We start from the raw sequence: 24441 nt of genomic DNA on the forward strand, positions 1-24441 counted from the left end.
GACTTTGTTCAAAATCAGTAAAACTTTATTCTATTTCCATTCTTTGCCATTAACAGAAAAAAACTGGAGAAAGCAATGTTTGTTTTACAAAGATAATGCATCTCCCAGAGAAGAAAACCCTAAATTGAGAATAGAGGTAACATGAAAAAAAAAAAAAACACAGTACTGCCCTCTATTCAAAGAAAATAACTCCTGATCTTCTTTTTGGTTAAAGTAATACTTAGACCAATCATTCAGTTTTCTTGCTTGATAAAGTGTGACTGGGGAAATAGGGGAGGAAAGAGGGGAGGAAGGGCGGGGGGGAAAAAAAGCACACAGACATCAACTATTTCACCTTGATGAAAGTCTCAATACAGCTATGGAAAGCCTAAGTATTTATTCTTTTACAGTACACTGGGTGCCGGCTGCAAAAAAGGAAAAAAAAAAAGTATTCACTTCAGGCACAACTTTTTTAAATTTAAATCAGTAAAAGAAACTGGGTTTAGAAGCTGCAGTGTTCTAAGCAGCAGCAGATTTGTGCATTGTTTTTAAATATATTTAAATTACCACACTGATGGCACACCTCAGCCTTATGAAATTCTGCACTGCATGTGTTTCAGAATGCTACAAAAATAGGTCTACCTTGAAAAGAGACTTTCATTGACCTCTAACAGAAATTTGCTGGCTAAAGGACTCAAATGAAGTATGAAAACAGCGTAACATTTGGCCACCAACTTAAGTTATCTGAACATTCATACAATTTTTTTATATAAAAATTGAACATATTCCACCCTCATGTGGTCCTCAGAATTTGAGCAGAGTGAGCAGAAAGTGAGCCTTCCACTTAGAAGGCAGGAGATACTGCAATTGAGCGCTAAGGCATCGTAAAACCTTGGCCAAAATAACAAAGATAAAGCATATGTAGTTGTAGTGCAGAATTCCATAAGGTCTACCAGAGTAGAGCTGTCTATAATGTTTACTCACATAGGCAATGTAGATTTGCAGTTACCAGTTGCGTTAAATGCACCATTCAAAACAAGCTTCTAAAATGTGATACTATAAGGCGCCACCTTAAGTTCTCCAGGATGCAACTGTGCATAATTTTAAAATGGTTTCATAAATTTATTTTAAACATAACATGAGAAGGTGTTAAAACTGATGTAATAGCTTCTTAGAATTTGGAAGGGATGAATTCAGTACCCTTCACCAGCCCCCATCACTCAGTCGTACTTCAGGTATGGGTTTTGTGAATCAGTCTATAACACCGGCCTGGCGAATCTTTCTCTCTGCACCAAATCCCTGCAAAGAAAAAGAAAAGGAAGACTTTTAGCTCCAGGATCATGCTTTAAAGCAAACCTTGTTTTATTCCACCTTGGCATAGTATTAGTTCATTTTTAATTAGCTGCATTTGTCTCTAGAAATAGGTAACGGAGCAAAGAGGCAACCATGAGAATTCTGTGTTTGCTCTTTATGCTCCTAGACGCCTCATGGTTTCCAGACACAGAAGTCTTTCTGTATTTCAAGTGGTGGCAGGACTTCATGTGAAAGGCAAGTTTAGATACAGAAATTTCACTTATTTCTGAAAGGGGCGGTAAAAAGGTTATAGAAGGAAAAAACAAACCAAGATACTTGTTATGGGCAGAATGCAAGTAACAATTGGTTGCTTCTACTCATTGTGCTCTTCTGAAACTGCAGCATACATTATTGACACTGAGGGTATAGTGTCCCTGCCTTCTGACTGAAGTAAGCTAGTCTCACACTGCAGGGGTTTAGTTCACTAAGAAATGGAAACAGACACCACATATCAAACAGATTAAGACTTCCAACAGAGAAAGCAATATTACGTTATCTAAGCCAAAACACAAACTGCAGTTTTGCAAGCTAGTCTTGTATCTTACGTACCTTTGAGTTATCCGGCCCCCTAGGCTGACGGAGAACTGTTAGACGAGGAGCATTGGCATCATCCAGATTAATGCTCTTTAAACGATTGACAAGTCTATCGGGACGTGGAGCAGCAACAGCCTTAGCGCCTTCACTGTAAGAGTCAACCATATAGAGCAGTGATGACTTCACAGAAATGATGCAAGCTACCTAATTCACAGTCACGTTCCCTAAGACATCAGCAGAGTTTGGCTTGTTTGAAATTAGACCTTCTAGAAGACACCCCAGATGCCTGCCTTACAACCATAACCGTAAACACTGGATTCTGAAATAGCAGCAGTTCAGAACCATATTCGCCAGTTACTAATGTGTGCACGACACTTCCTGCATTTCTGTTCCCTTTGACTGAATCAACAAAAAGCTTATGAGTTGCCAGCACATAACAGCACAGACTATCTCTGAAAACAGTGATAACAGAGATTCTTGAAAGCAAAATTAAGCATTAGCACTTCCATGGCCATAGGAAGAGACTTGAAGCTTAAACAAAATACACATTTTGAGGAAAAACATGCTGCTTAGAAGCAGCCCAAAAGTACAGACTACTTACCATCCCAAACAAATGGCATGCCAAATAAACGAGAGAGCGCCTAACATCGTTTTTCTTTTTAAAATGAAAGCTAGTGCTTCCACCTATTTTCTAGAAAGCAACTATGCATAATGCAGAAATTGTCAGAGAGGCCACTACCTACCTACAGTACTTCATTTCGTTTTCCTACCATTTCTTGATTTCCAGGTAGAAAACTGTTCAAGTTCCTGCTATGTAGAACTTACGAACAGATTAAAAAAGAACAAACTGTACAATTAAGAAAAGCTGAGAGTCTTGCTGCTGTACTGGCCACCTCAGAAGTGCTGACCGTGTTCTCAGGTGAGAGGTTCTCACTGAAGCCAGCTGAAATTCAGAGCTCCACTTCCAGGAAGAGCTAGTTTCAGTTTAGAAGTCTCATGCATGCTATCACAGACGTAGAAGTTAGTGTGCCAGATTAACAGTTTAATTTCAAATCCTTACCAGACACGCCACACATTACAGGCACTGCATTTCCCTGTGCGCTGGTTCAGGATTACTGAGAACTCCACTTCATCCCCAGCCTGTAGTTCCACACCATCCTGAACTTCTTTGACATGGAAGAAGAGCTTTTTGCTGTCACCCACTTCATAGTTAATGAAACCAAACTGAAAACCAACACACCACATGGTAATTTCTTTCACTTTCATTCAAGTAGATGTAATAACATACTTGCTATTGTAGTTTAACATCTTAAAAAACAAAAAAACCCCACCCAAATACCCACCCACAAACAGACAAAAACCCTAAAACAAAATGAGAACCCTCCCTGCCAAAAAACCCATGCACAACACTTTGAAGAGTAAGTGCAACTTCTACACTGAGGACAACATTTTGGCTGAGCTGGAAACAGTATTTCTGGATGTTTAGCCACCTGCTGGGTTTCTAAAGCCACACTTAAACTCAAGTCTACAGAAAAAAAACTGGCAAGTACTGGCAGTAGTAATGAACTGAAAAAAACTACTGCTGCATGTCTTTTTCTAAGACTCTACCTCAAAAGCTAGAGAGAGGAAACCACTCCATTGTTTTGTCTGCATTGCTGGTATAAGAGGTCAGTTACTTCTGTTTACTTTTTTACTCAAATATAAGGCAATATACAGCAAAACCCATCGAGCCTCTCCCTAAATGTCCAGAACTTCGGGCTGCAAACTAATTATAAAAATAGAATGCATTTGCAGCACTTAATTCTCCAATCATTTTGCATTGCAAGTAACCAGGACAGCAATCAGCCTTCATATTTCACAACAGACTGTTACCATTGACTGCTTAATGCTGTGAAGAAACTTCTTCCAGAAGCAGAGCACATAAAGGTTGTTTTTTTTTTTTTTTTTTTTTTTTTTGGGGGGGGGGGGGGGCCTTAAATACTAAATGACCTGCTCAGCAGTAATTAGCTAGATCAATTCTTAGGGCATAGCAGAACAGGACAGAGTAGCTCCTCAGAATCAATCACAAAAGGAACTGCTGCCCAGTAGCACTGACTTATCAGCACCAAAGCCATAGTTCACCTTCACTGAAACCACATTATGCAGACTTACATAAACCAGTACTTAGGTTACACAAAACTCATTCTCTAGAACAAGAGCATAAAGCAGTCATAGTTTGCACACAACTGAAGCTTCTTAGATTGAAGCACTGAACTGGGTTCTCATCTGCTCTATGCCAAATCAAGCAGTTACTTCTGATTAACATTCACCCTGCCTTCATAGTGGTAATCACTCACCTGATCTTTCACACATTCCACTGTGGCTCTGCGGAAAGGTGTGATGTTAACAGCCATTGTCTGCCCATTTTGACCAAGAACACAGAGCTGGAACTTTACTGTCTCTCCCTTTTGCAGACAGTCACCTTTGTTTGCCATTCCAACAATTCCAAATGGATAAACCTCTCCTTTCATCTCACCTGCGAGGGAGGAGGTGGGAAAACAAGATAGAATTAAGGAGGGTTTTGTTTTAAATTGAGAACATTTAAAATTTATTTCCAATACCAGAAAGGATACTTCTACTGTCGGCAACATAGTATGAACATAATGAACTACAAATAGAAACGTTAAGGATTAAACTACTCATCTTATTCTGCATCTGAAGAGGGAACACGTATAATTCACCTTAACTATACAATTGTGTTTACTACCACCGTTAAAGCAAGCATCAAGTATAGGTGATAAATCTTACCATCCTCCATGACTTCAATCATGCCCTGGTATTCAGTCTGTGTGGGATCTACACTCCGCAAAGGACGAATTACTTTACCAGAGTAAACAGTTGGATCAGCTTCTTCAGTGATCCCATTCACTGAAAAGAAAGAGACAGAAATCAAAGAACAGAATGCTCCAGTCATACTTTTTGCTTTAAAATGGAGTAAGTAGATCAGTATGAGCCAGAAGCTTACAGTCTGCACTGCAAGACATCTAGGACAGTGTACTCTGTCACCCAGTAAAACTGGAACAGCTCTAATTCCATGATATTTAGCAACAGCTTTTCTAGTCAATATAACACAGAATTTCAAAAAGGGGAGACAAAAGAGTAGTTTCCAATAGAACTAAAGGCCTTGGAACTTCAAAGGCCAATCAAAGGATTTTCATTCCCTACCACTGCATTCTGAATTCCTGGATCATTTTAATCATTCAATACCCTTTAACTTGTAATTTCTTAAGTCCCTAATACCCACGACCTGCAATTCCTCTTGCAACCTTCCTTCTGTGAGGAACAGCACAACTATTAGAATTATTAAATTAGGTAGTTTTGTCCCAAGATCTCTCCCTTCAATTAAAGGGGATAGAGGATGGTAAAGTCCCAGAGAGTTGCTACTGTCTACAGGATTGTTCTGCACAGGTTTGTTCTTCGGTAACACAGGAAATTACTATCAGGAAACTTCTTACTGAGATCAGTGCTTAGTGGGCTTAACTAATGACCACCATGTTAAGCATCCTCCTTTTGCTCGGAACTCCAATTGTAAAGGGATCGTTAAGAGATTTTATCCATGAGCACCTTCAAAGATTATTTTGAGGAGAAATTACCAGGTATAGTCCTACCTGCATGCGTTTTGTTCACCTTTTCTGCACTAACTTTGTTTCCTTTGCCTTTTGACAAGCTGTATTCAACTGTATCTCCAAGTTCCAGGCTATCAATATCACCACAGTACTCACTGCAAAAAAATAAGAGGTATGAATAATTTTCCTGTAGTTGCATGACAATAGTAACGCTCATGCAGCAGTAATGCCTTAACATTTAAATAGGGTGATTAGAACACACCTAACTGGCTTGGCACCCTGCATTTTCAAGAAATCCCCATCTGAGAAAGTGAAACTTTACAAACACACAGTTCTCGAACTGTATTTCTTCACCTAGAACAAAGGCCTTCATCCAGAGGTCTAGAACACCAAGAACATTCATTCCAATAGAAAAACCTGAACCAGTCCAGCAGAGATAACTAATGGAACTTAAGACACCTGAGCCTATAAATGTGTGAAGTCTAGAAGGGCTAATAGTCATGTCCACATAAGGAAAAAAAAAAAGGGGGGGGGGGGGGAGAACAAGAAAACACACCAGAGAGCAAGAGGGAGACAAAATGAGAGAGCTTGATTGATTCACCTGTAATGAAAAAAGATCTCCTTATCATGATTGGCTGTTTCAATAAATCCAAAGTTATCTTTCAGGGCTGCCACATATCCCAAAAGCCTCTTAGAGCTATAGTTGCGTCCAAGCATTCTGACAGAAACAGCTGTTTGCAGACCAGTTCTCTTCACTTCACAAACGCTGAACTCAACCTGTTAGAGATGCATATCAATACTAAGAGACTAAAAAACAATAAAAAATAAAGAAGAGCCACCAACGCTCACACCCCCCAAAAAACTCATTTTAAAGCTGTGTAGCTCTAATCAATATCTAGGCTCTCCAGGAAAGTCTTATTCTAGCTACGAGTCTCACAGAAACATCTGTCAGCCTTTTGACATCTACTGCATTCCAAAGAGTGGTAGAGTGACACCAATGACACCTAGAAAGGCAAGTCATCCCCTAGGACTCAGCTTCTTTTGCCCACTGAATGTAGCCTATCTTTATGTGATTAGCCTCTTTGCACAACACTTACCACCAGTGGCCCACAGCAAGCACGCACCTAGTTCAGGTCACTTGCTTTGGATTTTTAAAACAGTAATTGATGCTTCCATAGCATGGCTCCTGAACACTGACAGTCTTTGGGTTGCCCTTCCAGATGTCTCAGCACCTTCCCCTGCCTTTGTCTCTCAAGCCATTTTGCTCATTTTCAAAAGCCATCTCAAGGCCTTTATGCTAATCTCTTGAATATTCACACAAGTGGAGCCACTATCTTCAGGACGAGAAATTCTCATTTAAAGCATCACTTCCATAGCAAGACATTATTTTCACATATGCCTCAACAGATTTTAGGATGTTTTCTGCATAGCTAAGAAAAATAAAACCACTCCAGCCCAGGACAGAAGAAATAGGTGGCATTATGCAGACACCTCGTCCTTCATTTCTTCTGAAGGAGACAACAAATGCAACAAGGCAAAAAAAAAAAGCTCACATCTGGCAATGCACAGAAAAATATTTCCCATTGGTATACTTAGTTATATTGCCTTATCGCCTATCTGTGGATTAGCGGATCCTTCCACATCCTTGGCCTGGTAAGGGATGGTCAATTTTACTCCACAGTCATCGTAAACGATTATTCCATCCTCAGCTTCCTAAAGACAGGATATCAGGATTTAGCAGTTGGCATCTTATTTGTAAGTAGAGTAGTTTACTACTTAATTCAAGTACTGCTCATTTGAGTCACAGAGGTTTTTCAATAACTGCTCTGCAACTGGTTTAAAATAAAACAAACAAACAAAAAACAAACAAACAGGCAACAAAGCAACCAACACAAAGCAAGCAGAGTAACAAACACAAGCTTTAAGTGATACAGATAAAAATCTAACGTTTACCTAGACGATATTTGTTAAAGTAAAAAAAAGCCCCACTATTTCAAGCATTTATTGGAAGTTCAAGTATTTAACAGAGTTTAAAGCAGCATGAAATCTCCTCTAGCCCTAGAAACTTCATTTCGGCCAACTGAAGCATTTTCTGCAGTAGGAGGTAGAAAGAAGTTTCCCATTAAAGTCCTGGAATTTATCCTCAACAGCAGCATCGTTAGCCATGCTTTTATTTTTTTGTTTCCGCACAAGTTAGTTTCAGTTGACTTCTGTCATTAGCTATTCAGTGCATTTCACATTTATATAGCTAAGCAGTACTTCAAAAAGTTGAATTAGAGATTTTCAAAGCAGTCTCACTGTCCAAAGCCTTAAACACAGAACAGCTACTTCACAAGAGCAGCAGCATTACCTTCTCTTTGCCTTTATTTGGGCTAGTGGCTTTGGCTGGAGTGGCTTCTTTGTCTATAGTGCCCACAAAACGATGATCTGATTGGGTGTGGAAAGAAACTGTGCCCTTTGGAAGTTTCTTAATCCTTATAGCATGATTTCTTTGAGCAGATAGCATATCCTGAAAAACAAGATCGATCAGATTTTAAGCAGATGGCAAGTTTGTTGTTGTTTTTTGATTTTTTTTTTTTTGTAATGAAAACTTAGTTTTCAAATGAATTATCTCACTCACAGGGACCACAGTAAACTCTACTTCATCAGAAATATGGAGTTGGTTTCCATCCATAATTTCACTGAAGTGAAAGAACATGCGAGCATCCCGATCAACGCATTTAATGAAGCCAAAGCCATCTCGCATTGCTGCAATCACACCCTGAGAAGAGACAAGTGGATAATAACAATTTCATTACAAGCATGCAACTTCTCTCTGCAGCGAGATACAACTATGAAATAGGTAATAATTTCATAGGGTTCAAGCCCTGTATTCAAATAACAACGTTTCTTGGTATATGAAATATGTTTCCTTGCAAACTGTAGTGCTAACATCTATGGTCAACCTGAAACGCAAACCAAGTCCTACTTACCTAGTTTCACAACTTAATCTCTTATGAGTAGCGAAGTAAGCGGAAAAGACAAGTTTAAGCCGTTAGCAAGAAGAACTATGGTTCAAGAACGCTGATTTGAGGGAAGCTTAAAACAGACAGCAGACTTTCAGACATACTAAATTCAAAAGCTTCCTTACAAAGAGGTTTGTTAAAACAAGACTCTCGCATCCATGGGCGTGTATTAGAAAGAGTTAGCCTTCTTGATAACTACTAAAAATGGAATGCTGAAGAATAAATAGACTATAACATGCCCTATTAAGTACCAAAAAACCTTTTCTCATCCCCACCTTGTTAAAAAAAGGCTCCATAAGCTTGCTTAAAGACGTTCTTGACTCAGATTAGGAATAACTAATACCAGAGCACAGTAACCGCTATTGAGATAAAATTCAAGAAAACCAATTCAATATACAGTTCCTACAGACCCTTTAAACAAGTCTCAAGGATGGCTTGTGAGGTTTGAATGACATAAAGATGCTTTTGGCTGCTCAGGAAGATCAGTTAACCTTTCTATAACCAGCCAACACCTGTCTAACGACGACACCTCAATTCAGACTGGTGGATATATCTAGCCAGAATAAAACTAAGAAAGTCTACAACAGGACAGAATGCCAAAAACTGAAAGACTGAAGTCACAGTTCAGTATGATGTGACTTGAGAGCCCTTTGTTTTAAGAAAACCATTGATGTGATAGGACAGTAACTGAACACTAATTAGAAGAGAAAACAAAACCTACAGCCTAGGTGGAACAGAAGTGACATTCCAAATCCTCTCACATAAGAAGGTCTATCAAAATAGATATGGATGACACAGATATAGAAAGTCATGACCACTAAAGATCGAAATATGAATGCTTTTAAAGGCTTTATGTTCTGCTCAGGTTATTTTCTAAAGTTCTTTCCTTATTAAAGCTTAAACACTGTTTAGTTTTTTGTTTGTTTGTTTTAAATACAAGAGTAGCACCAGATTTCTGACACAGATTTTTGTTTGGATCATTAACTTAGATATAGTAACGCCTGAACCGCTAGTTACAGCGGCTCATTGAATAACGCATGTATTTATATTTTTAATCTGCTAAAGAAGAAAGTGTTACATAAAAAGTAAATCATCTAGCTATACGTGGAATATTTAAACAGGATACTGAGTATTTGGGAAATCATGACTGAGTATGGACTGCCATCCATGTAATACAGTAAATGGACAGAAGAAGTAGATTACAGCAAGACACCACAAGCCAGTTTTTTCCTCTTCTGCCCTTTTAAACTCTAGTTATTACCAACCTGATAAACTAAATTCAAAGAAGAGAATTTCTATAAACAGAAATGAAAGACTTTTAGTAATGAAATTAATTCAATCTTTGTTTTATAAACACTCATATTCATAATAAAGTGTACCACAGCTGATAGCACTCATTAGTTCTTCCTGTTCTCTCTACAGGAATGAAAGATATGCTCTTGTACTGGTCACCACGTCCATCTTAGCCCCTGTACTCCACAGTGTCCACCCCCCCGCCCCCCGCCACGTGACAGAACGCAGCTCTTTTACCCGCTCTGTTGGATCCTTAAGCAGAGAGGGAGAAATCGTCCAAAGAACATGAAGACTAAGATCCAAAAGCTGCATACAACACCTCCTCTGATTCTAGATCTTTTCACTATCTGAACTAGACTTGCCTCAGTTTCTTCCAGATTTCCCTACCATGTACCACCTTCATTTCCTCCCAAGAATATTAATAGTAATTTAAAAATATATAGGTTTTAGATAAAAATAAATACTTGCCATTTCTCTAGTTTCATTAGTAAACTGGAAAGTATTGGGAAGAACCTCAATATTGGTGGCTCGTTCCAGTTTGTCACGTCTGTCTGTTGAAATATTGAATCGAACGTGGTCACTTTCCAGCAAGGTCACCTTGGATTTTGTATCTTTGTCTCCAAATGGAAGTTCTTTAGGAATCACAAAGTCAACTTTAATGCGGCCAGGTAACGGGTCATTCTAGTAGCCAAGCAGGAAAGGAAACAAACAAACAAAAAAAAAAAAACAAACCCAAAACCAAACAGACAAAAACACACAGAACCAATAATTAGTTCATCTACAGTTACAAACAAACACACTACATAACCCCCAAAGCAGGAGCCAACACAACAATACAAGCTGTCCTATAGTAAACCATGTAAACAAAAGCATTTCTCTTCACACTTTCCTCACAGTCAAATATTAAAACTGAAATTATGTCTCAGTCAAGAGCCTCATTACCTCTTAATGCTCATGGGAATCTGTAAATCAGTCTTACTCCAGCAAATACTTTCTACCCTTTTCACTGTACTCTTGCTTTAAAAAAAAAATGCCCTAAAACTCAAAATATGTTAAAACGACTCACTTTAGAGGTACCTGAAAGATGAAAAAATAAAAAGAGACAAACCAACGTACCATTACCCTGTGTTACACCAACTGATACCTTTTTAACCTTTAGAAAAATACATATTGTGACTGCTATCAATGATTGTTACAGTTAAGAAGTCCAAGCTTACTCTTTTGCTATGGAGTGACGCTTACATGCAGACTGTTACAGGAAAAGGGGAACATTTTTACTATTTGACTGGAATTCTTGCTGGTCAATACAACGTTCCAAGCCTCAGCAAATACTGAAATTCACCTGATTTTTGCTGGGTACTTTTGGAATTACTTTGGTTACAGTTCCTTCAAAATGTTCAATGCTGATATCTTCAAAAATGACAGTTCCTTGAGGCAGCAGTCTTACATCTGTTGCAACTTCTTTACCCTAAAAGCATAAAGTCAGTCAAATACTCACAGACACGAGGTAAGTTAACATATGTTTTCCAATGAACCTCCTCCCCCTTTCTCGCAAGTGAGTTTGAAAAGAGATAGCTGTCCAGTTGTGCCCCAGAACCTTGTCTTCAGCTTTTACTGGATTTCGTCTTACATTTCTGTCTTTGATTGTAAACTCCACATCATCACCAGGCTGTAAGGCTTCCAGGTCACCTTTAAATTCACTATAGTGAAAGAATATCTCCTTCACGACATCACCCCTCTCAATAAATCCAAAGGCTTCCTGAGAACAGAACAAAGTGCTTAATAAATTGCCAGATCACTTAACATACCAAGACAGAATTTTACAGTTACTAGCAAGCACAATAAAAGACTATGCCAAACACATACCGCAACTTAAGAGTACACACAGCTACCATACAAACAGATTATGGGAATACATAAGGCTGCCTTTGTTAAGAAGAATATTAGCATCAAAGATTAGCTCATTTAATCTGTTTCACCCAGTTTACACCCACAGCTCCAAACTCTTAATGGCTCTTTACAACCTGAACTTACTACTTGGAACATCACCTTTCTAGAAAGCACTTCATCTTCAAATGAGATATTAAAGCTAAAGCATCACTTACTTTCATGGCACAGACTACTCCTTGACAGCGGGCTTGTTTCTTTTTTAATAGCATAATGTTACGAGCACTTACAGCACCAGTACTAGAGGAAAAAAAAACAAACAGTAGACAGAATAAACTCAATAAACACCTGAAAACTGGAGCCAAAATTAAGATTGTTTTCATATGTCATTTCAAGAGTCTCAGTTCTTGGAACAGGCATGAAATGCTGCCTGACTACTGCTTGACAAGATAAAGTATGAAGTCAGAAAGGCAACACCAACTTACTGTTTGTTTGTATCAATTACAAAATTAATTTTATCTCCAGTTTCCAGCTGTACGTTTCCTTCAACATCCTCCGGTGTGTAAGTCAGGTAAAATACTTCCTGTAAATTAATGTTGACTAACATTACTCTATTTGCAAAATAAGCTATTTTCAAAGATTACAACAGTTTTGCTTAATAACAGTATTTGATATTAAAGAAATTATTTTAGTCAGAAAATGGAAACTGACAGGACACTGCATGCAAAACCATTCTTTCTTTCATCGTGCTGTTTTGATGAGTCCCTAACAAGCAACTTAAGTTGAAAGGTTTGTACATGGCCATCTTTAAATGCCAATTTCTAAAGGTTAAATTTCAAAATAAAGATATAATACATAACCTAGGTTCATTACCTTTTACAATAGAACAACTATGTATCTCTACATTAAGTTCTCCATAGATATGGGCAAGCTGTCACATTAACATTTCTTTGTAGTAATTATTGAAGTTTGCATTTTTAGATAAGAACGACAACTTCTTAATTAAATTGCAAAGACATTTGTCTACATTAAATTGAGCCAAATTTTTTGTTTATAGACCACACTGATGGATCAGTCAAGAGTTAAGTAAAATGCATGAGCTTTACCCCATTACGTTCGTAGCATACACTCCCTGTTGGACTCTGACCCGGGGCAGCTGGAGATTTACTCTCTAAATTGTGAGGAACAGCGCACACAACCTACCAGTCACAAAAAAAAAAATAAAATAAAACAAAAAAAATCCATTGCTAGTCATTTCAGGAGCAGCATCGTGCCATACAAAAATTTCAGTATGCCCTACTATACACTCAGGGATGAACTTCAAATGTAACAAAATGGGATGCCATGCTGCAAAGTTTTAAACATAGAGACTCTATCTGTTGACTGCGAGAACTGCTTAGAGTGAAATAAAAGCTCAAACTGAATTTTCTGCCAGAATGAGAAAGATATCTCAGTATGGCTGAATACTGTATATAGTTAACAGGCATGCTAAATGAATCCATCTTTTTGTACTGAATAAAGGATAGCAATTGTATATAGGAATTAGACAACACAGCACTAACTTGTCCGTTTATTCGTTCTTCAGGTAGTATTTCTGGCTTTATCTTCACCAATTTAACAGCGATGGGTTTTCCAGTTCGGCGATCAGAAGACACTTCAAATTCAACATCATCTACGGGACAATCAAACATAATGATGCCACAGACATAAGTTGCGCTTTAAAAATAAATAATAAGAATAAAACCACCCTACTAAATGGTAACATTTGAAAATTCACTGTTTGTACCCCAAAACAATCAAGAATATCTTGGATGCCTTTGTTACTGAGAAAGAGTATAACCTTCATTGCCACATTATTTAGTTGCATGAAGAAGTAGCATCTCCTTCCTGAAAAAGGAATCAGCTACGTTCAAACTAATTCTAAAAAACTATGAGAAAATACTGAGTTTGTGAGGTATGTTATTCAGGTGGTCTAAGCACCTGAATCTATCTTAAATTACACAAGTTTGATCCGACACTGTAATTTTTTCAGAATGGCCACAAATAGTATTAACACAAGTGGCACAAAGCTTAGGTGTTGGTAAGGTTGGTCATCGGGAGTGGTAGATTATTAATTCAATTGTCTTTTAAGCCTCTCAAAAGCAAGTGCATTTATTTGTCAATGCTACAAGATGCAAGAACTTTCTATAGCAAGTGAAAAGACTGGTCTTGACTCAGCCAAGAAGCTCTGAACGTTGCCCGATTACCTCCTACTTTGAGCTCCTGTAAGTTGCCATTATACTGTGAACAGTGGAAGAACAGTCTAGCTTGCCGTTCTGAACACTGAATAAATCCATAAGAGGTCAGCAGTTTTTCTATAACCCCAGTCTCACGCAGCGCTGCCGAAGTACCATTGGGGTACCCGTTGTGTCCATTGTTGTGGAGAAGGTTTGGATCAAAGCTCATCTATTTTAAAAGAGAGAAAAAAAGAAAACAAAAATAGTTCAATAAAATAAATTTCTTTTCTCCATCCCCACACGGCAGGATGAGAACAACAAACACAAAGAGCCTGTGGACGTTACTGTAACAAGTAAACTCCAATCATTTTTGTAAGAAAATAACAACTTCAAGAGAGCCAAACCTTTGTAGAACTGTTATTCTTAAAATTTAGACAGGCAACATATTTATAAAACAGGTCAAAAAATCCCAAACACTAAAATAAAGCTTGCTTAGACCAGGACAAACTTCTGACTTATTATGCCACAGTACTAAGCCTGCATAGCTTGTCTCCTAGTTTAACTCTTCAGTCTTTCAAACTAAAAGGATAGTTTTAAGGATTTTCACGTTTGTGCACAGATATGGAATTAATACCCAGACTAAAACTCAAACTAACGCTTCTGCGATATAAGGCTCTGGAGAGCCTTATACTACTACTAACTCTAACCCTAAGTAGTATAGGGCTACTAAGGTAGTACAAGGGTAGCCTTATAGTACTTATACTACTGGAGAGACTGAGAAAATTTGATTTGAAAACAGCTTTGAACTGAAAGAAGTTAAAGCTGAAATCAACTGTAAATTGACTTATTTCCATAGTATCTATTTTTCTTTTCAAGGCATAGAAACAACTTGGAGAGATTTAGAAAACCTTTTACAAACACACTGGTTTTTTGATATGCAAAAGAGGTCTCATTTTTAAAATCAGCTATTTCCATTTACAGGTTAGCAATTAAATCAGTTGAAATACGTTACGCCACACCAAACACTGCAATTCAAGAAAGACTATTAAAGACAAAACACAGAACAGTCAACATGCATCTTGGAATACAGTTTCACAGGTTTTTGTCTGCTGCAGTTTCCAGTGTATTTATTTTGGAAACATTATAATGAGCCTATATCTGTTCTGTTTTGTTGTCACGTCAAGCAGAAGAGATCCAAAATTAGTCAACGACACATTTAGCAGAGATAAAAGGCTCCTGAGTAACTTATAAAAATAGTAATGTATTTTACTATAATACAGGCATCTAGTTCCTCAACTTATTAATGTACAGTTAAGGCATGTCCTCTTATGCTGTTTGGCAATCAGTTTAACAACGATCCCAAAGAGCACAGCAAAACACCTGCTGTCAAGTTTTTTAACAAAAAAATTACAAGTTTCCTGCTAAGTGAAACTGACAATAAAAAAAAGGGGGGGGGGGGGAAAACAATTGTAAGAAGTAAGGATAGACAGAGTTCTGACCTCCATGAGAAACAAAGCAAAGCATCAGTCCTCAATACCACTGTACCCAACAACTTCTCAGCAGGAATTAGCCTGCAACAATTAACCCTAAATGAGATGGAAAACAAACAACCCCCCCGACCCCCCCAGAGGGGGCTGGATGGTAAAACACATTGGTGAAACTGTGAACTATAACACACGCTATTTCATTTTTTCCTGGAACACTTCCACCTTCATGTTATGGTTTACATTTTATTTCATTAGACTTTTAAGGGAACAGTGGTACAAGTGGCATTTACACTCTCATCCCCACAGGGGAAAGTGATATTTTTAGGTAGGTATTTTTAAAATGAGGTGGTGGGGGGGGAAGTCTTTCATAATTACTTGGGAAGGACTGAATGCTTCACACTTGTTGAAAAAGTGTGGATATTAGGAATGTTAAAAAGTGACAGCATATTTACTAGGTAACCAACCCTATGACTCCCCATGCTACTGAAACATGAGACAGATGTGCAAATCGTTGCCCTGACTTACAGATCTCTGATAGAGGGGAGTCCTCTTCTGTTTTTTAGACCCAGATGAGGTAGATGCAGATGAAGAGAAAGATAAAGGAAGAGAAGGTGGGGGAGCTGCAGGAGGGGGGAGAGGATCTGATGACACAGTATAATGGTTCTCCATCTCATACAGCTGTGATAACATAGTACAGTGTTATAACTAGTCAGTAGTTACAAAGCATAACTTTAAAAACATCCAAGTTCCTGTTAACCATCCCAAATCTTTTAAGAAACTCAGTGAACTCATAAATCTGTTAGAATCCTGCATTAAGCACCCATTATTTTCTTGTTTTACACCTCATTTTTCTTTCCACTCTTAGAATCAACTACAGTAGTATAGCCAAGCGTTGCACAAAGGCTGTAAATCTTAATGGGAAGATACACCAGTGGCAAAGATGAGCACACATACACCTCTGATGCAGAAACAGTTGCAGACACTAAATATATTCTGTTCATCTAAGCTATAAGTGAAACTACTAAATGCCTAATTTAGAGTCTCTTTCATTATTATGCTTCTTCCCACACACTATAAACTCTTGCAAGAAAGGACTGCCTTACTACCTACCTTTCCCTCTCATACTTGAAAGGCAGAAAGAGTTAAACAGAAGAGTTAGTCACTAGTTCATTAAGATTACACATTAGTACCTTCACAAAACCAATGCAGGTCTCGGTATGGTTCTCAGAACACAAATGCTTAGTGTATTGATTTGATATTAGCACCATCACATACGCATTTGTCCAAACCTGCAAGCTCCAAGTCTAGTAATATGCAATGCCATATAGCAGTTCTTGTATGTGAGCAGATAAATTGAAAGAATTACATAAAGGATAACGTAACTCTCCAGGAAGACCTGAGAATTTTGTTTCTTCTCCGATTTCATTGTTAGCTTTCCATGCCTTACAAGTTTCCCTGTGCCAAGAAGGGCAGAGTAAAGGTGAGACCTAACTCCAAAACGTATAAACACCTGAAGATCCTCATAGTAAGTTACAGGTGATGAACACCTCTTTGCATTGCATCTCTGTGGCAACCTCCAGAAGACCTGCAACCTAAAACCAACTTAATTTTCAACTGTTTTAATCCTTTTCCACTTTGCATAGTGTACAATAATTTTGCTACCAGCTTTAGAAATCACAGAATTGTTTAGGTTGGAAGGGACCTCTGGAGATCATCTAGTCCAACCTCCCTGCTCAAGCAGGGTCACCTAGAGCATATTGCCCAGGATCACATCCAGACGGGTTTTGAATATCTCCAGTGAAGGAGACTTTACTACCTCTCTGGGCAACCTGTTCCAATGCTCTGTCACCCTCAAATGTGTATGTTCAGCCACATTTGGCAGTGCCAAAGAACCTTATGGGAATGAAAATACTCTATTTCAACACAGAATCATAGCACCAGTGCAAAAAAAAAAAAAAAATTACAAGCTGGCAGCTTACAAATATCAGGCAAAATATATAATTTTTACATGAACAGCTGCTTTACAGCTAAGTTAACCATAAATTTTTTTGTCATCATAGTCATACTGATAATTCCATGATGGTGTGGAGGCTAAGTAATGCACTGCATTACATAAGAGCTTGATCTTCTAGAACAAGATAAGCGAGTAGATAAACGCAGAAATTATCTTTGCTAGAGTGATATGAAAAGCCACAGCATACGGACAAGCTTAGTTACCCAATCTCTTAATTGTATCTATCCTACATTCTTATTATATAGTTACTAAGACTCAAGTTTTGAGATACCCTACAAACCTGATCAAATTGGTATAAATCAATACTCTACGTTATAAAATACTAACATGCCCGAAAACAGAGCAAACCATAAAGTCGTGAGCAGGTAGAGACCCCTGGAGAACTGCTCAAAGCAGGACTCTTGCTAATATCACAGGGCAGCCATGGTTTTGTCTAGATGAGCCTTGAAGGCCTCCAAGGAGAGAGATTCCACAACCTCTCTGGGTAGCCTGTTCCAGTGCTGTGATATTCTCCCAGCAAAGAAGTTTTTCACAATGCCCAGCCTAAACTGTTCAAGGCTGAATGCCACATGTTGCATCCTTTTAAGCAGTGGATTATATTTAAAGGACACAAATATTTCATTGGAATACCTAACAACAACAGCAATAAACAAAGCTGGGAAGAGTTGCAGACTAGTTCCTCTCAGCACAATGGTCTAAACTTCAAGGAGAGGAAAAACTAACAAACAAACAAAAAACTTGTGCTCTAAGCAGAATTCATTCCATATATGAACTCTTATCTTCTGAAGAAGATAAACCCTAGGACACCCATAGTCATCTATGTATGAGATGTGCTTGTAGAAAGGCAACAGCTGAAGTGTTTCATTTTTGAAGAGGATTTCAAACTCTGGGTCGGCTTAAAATCAATTGGTTGGCTGGATGGCTGGAGGAAGGGAGCATGATGCATTACGTATTTCCAGATGAATAACAAGCAAAATGATTAACCCATTCTGAAAGCTCATATCAGTGTGGCAAATTCCTTTTGCGAGTCATTGACTAAACAGCCTCTTTATACCTCTGAAGCAAGACGAGCACACAAACACACACACACCCCTGCCACACTGGCAAGAACATTAAGTAAAAGAAGCTTACTAGATTGTTACCAAAGGTACATTCATTACAGAAAACGACAAAAATCTGCCAAAAGTTAAGTTCAGAATAGCTTAAACTAGAGTTAGAACACCACATTGCTGTAATCTCTTGCTCAAAGAGAAGAGATGCATTAAAAGCTCTCAATGCATCATTGCACAAGCAGTTGAGGGTTAGAGAGCTATTAGCAATATATCACAAAGAACACCTCATCTATCAGCTAAAGCCTGACAAATTCAGTCCAATGAGAGAGACTTCTCAGGGTAGCACTAAAATTTCACGTAGAGGGAAAAGACAGGGCATGATAACTTCAATAGCCTTTCCAGATGCTTGCCAGATTCCTACACCTGTTCAAACTTAACATTATAACAGAGCACGACAAAAATGAAATATAATAATTCTGTCAATTTATATGTATTACTCATGAAGAGTATTGTCACAAAATTGTACTAAAAAAACTTCCAGTAGAAGTTTACAGCATATTAGTGTACGGAAACACCATTTGGTTGGACCTACAATATAAAAGCTATATACTGGACCACAATTACTACCTGGGTGTGCTGTCCACTGCCAACAGTTGACCTTTAACGCAGCTGACCTGTCAGTTTACAAGAGTAAAAACTATGAATTCCACCAATGTAAGTACATGGAGGGAAGGGGTGGGGACCACACACCTGTGCAAAGAAAATTTAAAGATGACTAAACATGTTACATGAACTGATAAAAACAGTATCAGCTTTGAAAAAACATGACTGGAATCGCAACACTACTGTCCATTACTAGTAGAAACATTAGTAATGACCACCATCCTAGGGAAATAAAACAATTACTATTAAATGGAATTAAAATATACCACAGGTACCATCATCTCATTTTCTTACAAACAAACCAACATGACAGTAGAGAACTTTCATAAGAACTAGGTTCCTAATCAGACTGGGAGCACAGACAGCTCTTCATACAGTGCATGCACTAACCTCGCAGTGATATTCAAATATTGCACTTTCAGTAGTATTAGCCGATTCTTCTGTTTCAGCACACGTTTCAAAGGATGAAGACTGCAATTATTAAAATAAGAGGGGGGAAAAAAAAGAAAAGAAAAAAGCAAGAGAAAGTGATCTATCAAGCTAATAAAGGAAACAAGTGCTGCTGCCCTAGGCAGTTTTATACAGCACTGGAGAAAACAAAGACTACTAGCAGCGTTGGGACGTGCTCTTTCGAAGCTGTTGAGTAGGCACAAACTTCTTGTTTCAGATCAAGCGTTGTGTCTTCAGTGTAAGTTTCCTCTTCTTTGGTCTTGTGGTGTTGTTACGATGTAGTACGTTCCTTTCCTGATCTGAACTTGAAGCAGCAGTTTCAGGTGGTAAATTCTGTTCTGTTACACTTCATACTGGAGAGGGAGAAAAGACACACACTAAGTATAACTTTATTTTAAAGTTTATTATACATCAGTACGAGGTGTTCTCACCACCAGATGCACTGCCTCCATCTTAATACTGCAGATTTGATCCATGCTAGGAAAGGCTACCTTACAGATGTACTTTGGCATTCCCTTTTTCAGTTCTGGTCTCCCAAGAAGCTCTAACTTTAAGCAAGTGGTATGTTTCCAACTTCAACCTCTTCAGATGCAGTTATGCATTCCAGGAACGGTCCCAGTTTGCGTAACTAAAAACAGCAACTTCAATAGCAACATAATTTAATGCTGATCTTAGCCCTCCTATTGATACTATCAACAACTTCACACATATTCTGTCTCACAATTTAATCAACAAGTGCTTGCACAAATCTTCAGTATAGCGAAAGATTGGAGGGGGAAAGAAAACTAGGATTTCCTGATAGGTATTGTTAAACCTTGACTTATCTTTTAAAACATGAAAACTAATGCACCTTTAGTTTTGTCTAAAAATAAACAGGCTTCTTGATAATGCTTAGAGATGTCGTATACTTGTTTTTACAAAGACAACATGCACATAGGCATAGCACTGAAAATAATCAGTGCCATTCTCTGGACTTTTTAAAACCTTGTTTGCTAAGTGTTGATAACATACAGATAGGATATGCATAAATAACACAGAAGCCTAGCTATAGGTATAGATAACACAGAAGCCTCTCTGCAACAGTGAGTAGATAATACTTCTCTCCAATATTTTCTACTATTGCTTTGTATTTTCACAAGACAGTGATTTAGACAAGCTTCCACCTAGTACCTAAAATTGAAAGTTTACAGAATTTTTTAAAAATTAAAATCAAGCTTTGATTTCAGTCTGGTGTTTACTGAGTAAAGAACAAAAAAAAAAAGGGGGGGGGGGAGACTTCTGTGGCCAGAAACTGTCAAGAAACAAAACAGCTGTGAATCTACAGATAAACTAGAATGCTGGATAGTAGTCTAAAGGCATAAAGCATCTAAGCACACAACTCTTGCCCAATGCCTTCCGTGAGACCACACCAAACAAGCAAAGATATGGACAAAGCCTGCTTCCCAAATTCAGTGGGAAAGTTAATTCCACGATCTACAGTGAGTTGTGAGCTCGCTCTAGTGAGCCAAGAGCCTGAACTGCCCACTTGAAAGAGAATGAACTTAAGTGATTAAAACCTGAATGCAGTGACTTCAATACTCACAGTGAAAATGGTGACTGCAGCCAAACACTACACTACCTCCCCCCAAAAGCTTGAGGGCTACATGCAGACTGATCACCCAGTTTTCACATGAGTTAGTCTTTCAGTGACTTCTCATCCATGTGAAACATATTCCTTCAGTCATCACACAGAACACCCTCATCCAGTTTCTCAATTAATCTCATTTGTTGATGTGTAGTGGTCTGACAAGAAAACCCATTTCAAGCCAAAGGCTGAGGCTTTTTGTCTTTGAGCTGTAACCTTTTTCATCCATATAGTTTGTTTCACACCAGTTTCCTTAACATTAAGCCATATCAGTAAAACAAGTCCACACCTCCCTATACGATTGATAGTCCAAAAAAAAAAAAAAAATCAAAAAACAAAAGAAGAAAACAACAAGGAAAACACTACTTTCATAATATTTCTTAAAATAGTCCTAATAAAACCATACTTTCCACAGTGAAAAATTTTGATGAAAGCGTTCTTCTTTTCACAATCAAATCAGAACAGGATCAACTTAACAAGCAAGTCTATCAAATGTTCATTTTACCCACAGCAGGCTTAACAATTATCAGTCTAACAAACATTAAAGGTGACTTAAACACAGCATTTCCCAGAAATATCACATATGAGTTCAGCTTGCTTCCTTCTTCCCCATACCAAACAAATCTGGTACGAGATGCTTGTAGAGAAAGATTCAATTATAAAAAACATAAATCAGAAAACTCAAAGCTCTCACAAAAATACATGTCCCACTAGATTTTTCACATACCTCCTTGAAAGATACAGGCAACCCTTATAACAATCTCTTTCAGAACAGTATCATGTTTTGGACAGCATTTTGTAGAGCAAATGAGCTGCCCCTCCCATGAAGTTCAAGAGGAGTGAAGCAGGCACACACTGCATCACAGGAACAGCACAGAGACATTTAGAACCTTTTATTCAAGTATTTGCCTCATCTAATTAGTCCAAGATGATCGGAACTCTACTGGAACAGTAACATAATTCATACTAGACATTCAAAAATGTCATATACCTTTGGCTAGCCACAGAACATAACCCAGACATCTCTTCTACCCAAAGATGCCTAAAGCTGCTTTAATCGGGTAATGGAATAAAGCATAAGCTTTCACCTTAAAAGCTTGGTTTGATTTGATCACATGATTGGTTTACTACTACTGTCATTAAAAAGAAAAAAGGGGGTGGGGGTATCAAGCAAGTATAACTCCAGTAAAATCAGCGTGCATCTGCCTCAAATTCTTTACTTTTTAATTCAGCTACTATAAATACTCCTCCAAATGGTAAACAGCCTGAGCAGCTGCCCAGCCCCCAAGTATCGCTGGCCTCTCTGCATTTGTATATTTACAGCTGAAAGGATTAATGCAAAGACAGTGAAGAGAGAAAGGTGCACAAGTCCTCTTCTTGAAGTCTTGAATTTTATTAAACAGTGACAGGTTGTCACATAAGCATGTTTTCTGCTTGAAATCACCTACACAGCCTATTGGGAGAACCTGCCAAACTACAGCCACTTTTTTGTTTCTCGCTTTCTTCAAAAGAACAGGTATGCAACTGTAAGAATACATATTTTACACAACTAAAACGTGTTTCTAGAATTAGCCATCTTCTAAGTGATTAAGATCAAGTTCAATAAAGATTAAGCACTGTATTTTCAGCATGCACAACACTGCTACGAGATGACATCTGGAGATTAACTTACTCCACAATTTTTCAGAGGAGCCTCTTGAACATCAGAAAGAATACTAACTCCTGAACGCCCCGATCAAAACATAACAGCAGTGAGGTCAGCTGTCAACATTCACTGAATTAGGTATGTCAATTCTAGGTCAAAAAACGCAGCTACAGAAAAATCATTATAGACTTCGACAGACATCTGCCTAACGCATATATCCATTTAGGATCAGCAATGGATGTAAACAGCAAAAACAAAGGAGCGTTTTCTGTGAAGGGGTCGGCAGTCGGGAAGAGCCTGGCGCTCGTTGTCCACCCAGACAACAGAGAAACAGGCCCGAACCGACGGAGCCGCCCAGAGCGGCCGGCCGGCAGCGGAGCAGGCCCTGCGCACTGCGCTGCCGCAAGATGGTGGCCGCGGCGCGGGCGGCGCCGAGGGGCGGCGCCAGGACCCCAGCCCGGCGCAGGCCGCGCGCCGCCGCGCTGTGACAGCGGAAAGGGGCCGCGCTGCGCCGCTTCCCGGCCCAGGGGAAGGGCAGGCGCCGAGGAGCGAGGCGCCGCCCGTCGCCCTCCCCACACACAAAGGGGGGCGATGGCGGCCGCGCCCCCGCACACAAAGGGACGGGGGCCTCGTCCCCGCGAGGGCGGGCCTGCGCGCGCGGCCTGCCGGGAGCCGCGGTCCACCTACCCCCCCCCCCCCGCCGCCTCCGCCACCGCCCAGCTCCGGCCCCGCGAGCCCCCGCACCCCGTCCTCGCACGGCGCCTGCCGGGACCCGTAGTCCCCTCGACACGACCGGCAGCAAGGCCGGCGCCTCTCGGCCTGCAGGCCCCAGCAAGCCCCGCGGCCGAGCGGACCGCGCGGCACGCCGGGAAAGCGAGTTCCGGCGCCGCCCCAGCCCCGCCTAAACTGACAGGCGGGACTTCAGCTCCCAAGAGTCCCTGCGGCGGGGCGTCCGCCCGCGGGACGCCGGGAAACGTAGTTCGCACGCCGCGACGGCCGACTGACTCGCAACTACCAGTATTCCCTCCCGAGGAGCAGCGGCCTACCAGGCCGGCGCCCCGCCGGCCACCCGACCGCCTCGCCCCGCGCAGCCGGGGAAAGTGGACAGGCAGCTTACCCCGCCGAGACCGCTGGGACAACAGGTACGGGGGATACAGATTCGGAGGCTCCCTCTACCTCTACTACCGCCCCCTAAGGACCCCCAGGACACCCTAGTGTGCGCGGGCACCGTCTCCACAGCGGCAGGCGTCCTCGCCACCCGCCGCGAGCCGTACTCACCCCAACAGCTCAGCGCCCCCGCTCCAGCGCCGCCATGAGCAGCACGGCACAGCACGTAGGAATAAATCCCGGCCTCTCGCGAGAGCCTCGGGGTGGAGCCGCGCGTGCGCCGAGGTGCCGCCGCGGGGTGCTCAGCGCGCATGCGCGCCTGGCCGTTGGCCAATGGAGCGACAGGCGCGTGCCAGTGCCCCCCCCGCGCTGTGCGGCCGAGCGCCGCGCGCCCAACGGGCGCCGCCGCCGCCGCGCGCGCGGAGCCGTTACTGCCTCCGCCGCGCGCGCCTCCCCCGCGGCCGCACAATGGCCGCGCGCGCGCCCCGCTTCTCGCCGCCGCCCCGGGCCACAGGGAGGGGCGGCCG

The 24441-nt window shown here is 40.3% G+C and overlaps 1 protein-coding gene and 1 long non-coding RNA gene across 9 annotated transcripts in view; one reads left to right on the forward strand and one right to left on the reverse strand.

The window, feature by feature from the left end:
- Positions 1–24356, reverse strand: CSDE1 (cold shock domain containing E1). Of its 8 annotated transcripts, none has more exons than XM_068918653.1 (22): positions 24086–24229; positions 19479–19891; positions 19053–19099; positions 15885–16037; positions 13903–14101; positions 13219–13328; positions 12763–12855; positions 12142–12239; positions 11875–11956; positions 11400–11528; positions 11112–11237; positions 10238–10450; positions 8092–8232; positions 7822–7980; positions 7077–7184; positions 6073–6248; positions 5514–5626; positions 4654–4773; positions 4203–4381; positions 2927–3090; positions 1882–2014; positions 1–1278 (listed from the first exon to the last, which is right to left on the reverse strand). In XM_068918653.1, exons 4-22 carry the CDS (start codon positions 16026–16028, stop codon positions 1231–1233), a joined length of 2535 nt encoding a protein of 844 aa, XP_068774754.1. In that variant the 5' UTR covers positions 16029–16037; positions 19053–19099; positions 19479–19891; positions 24086–24229; the 3' UTR covers positions 1–1230. The 8 variants fall into 8 exon arrangements, with proteins under 8 accessions (XP_068774754.1, XP_068774753.1, XP_068774758.1 ...); XM_068918652.1 differs by having other exon boundaries at positions 19053–19175; XM_068918657.1 differs by lacking the exon at positions 15885–16037.
- Positions 23557–24441, forward strand: part of LOC138062151 (uncharacterized) — a 2299-nt gene continuing 1414 nt past the window's right edge. The window contains exon 1 of the long non-coding RNA XR_011136248.1: positions 23557–23949. This is a non-coding gene — a long non-coding RNA (uncharacterized lncRNA). The remainder of the gene's footprint in view (positions 23950–24441) is intronic.

This window comes from Struthio camelus, chromosome 24 (genome assembly GCF_040807025.1).
Source record: "Struthio camelus isolate bStrCam1 chromosome 24, bStrCam1.hap1, whole genome shotgun sequence".
Lineage (NCBI taxonomy): Eukaryota > Metazoa > Chordata > Aves > Struthioniformes > Struthionidae > Struthio > Struthio camelus.

Coding starts and splice junctions, on each gene's coding strand:
- CSDE1 (XM_068918653.1), bottom strand. CDS start 16,028: ATGGAGAACCATTATACTGTGTCATCAGATCCTCTCCCCCCTCCTGCA. Junction 10,451..11,111: donor AAGTACCCAGCAAAAATCAG/GTGAATTTCAGT, acceptor CTTGGCTACTAG/AATGACCCGTTACCTGGCCG. Junction 7,185..7,821: donor CAAATAAAGGCAAAGAGAAG/GTAATGCTGCTG, acceptor TCCTGTCTTTAG/GAAGCTGAGGATGGAATAAT.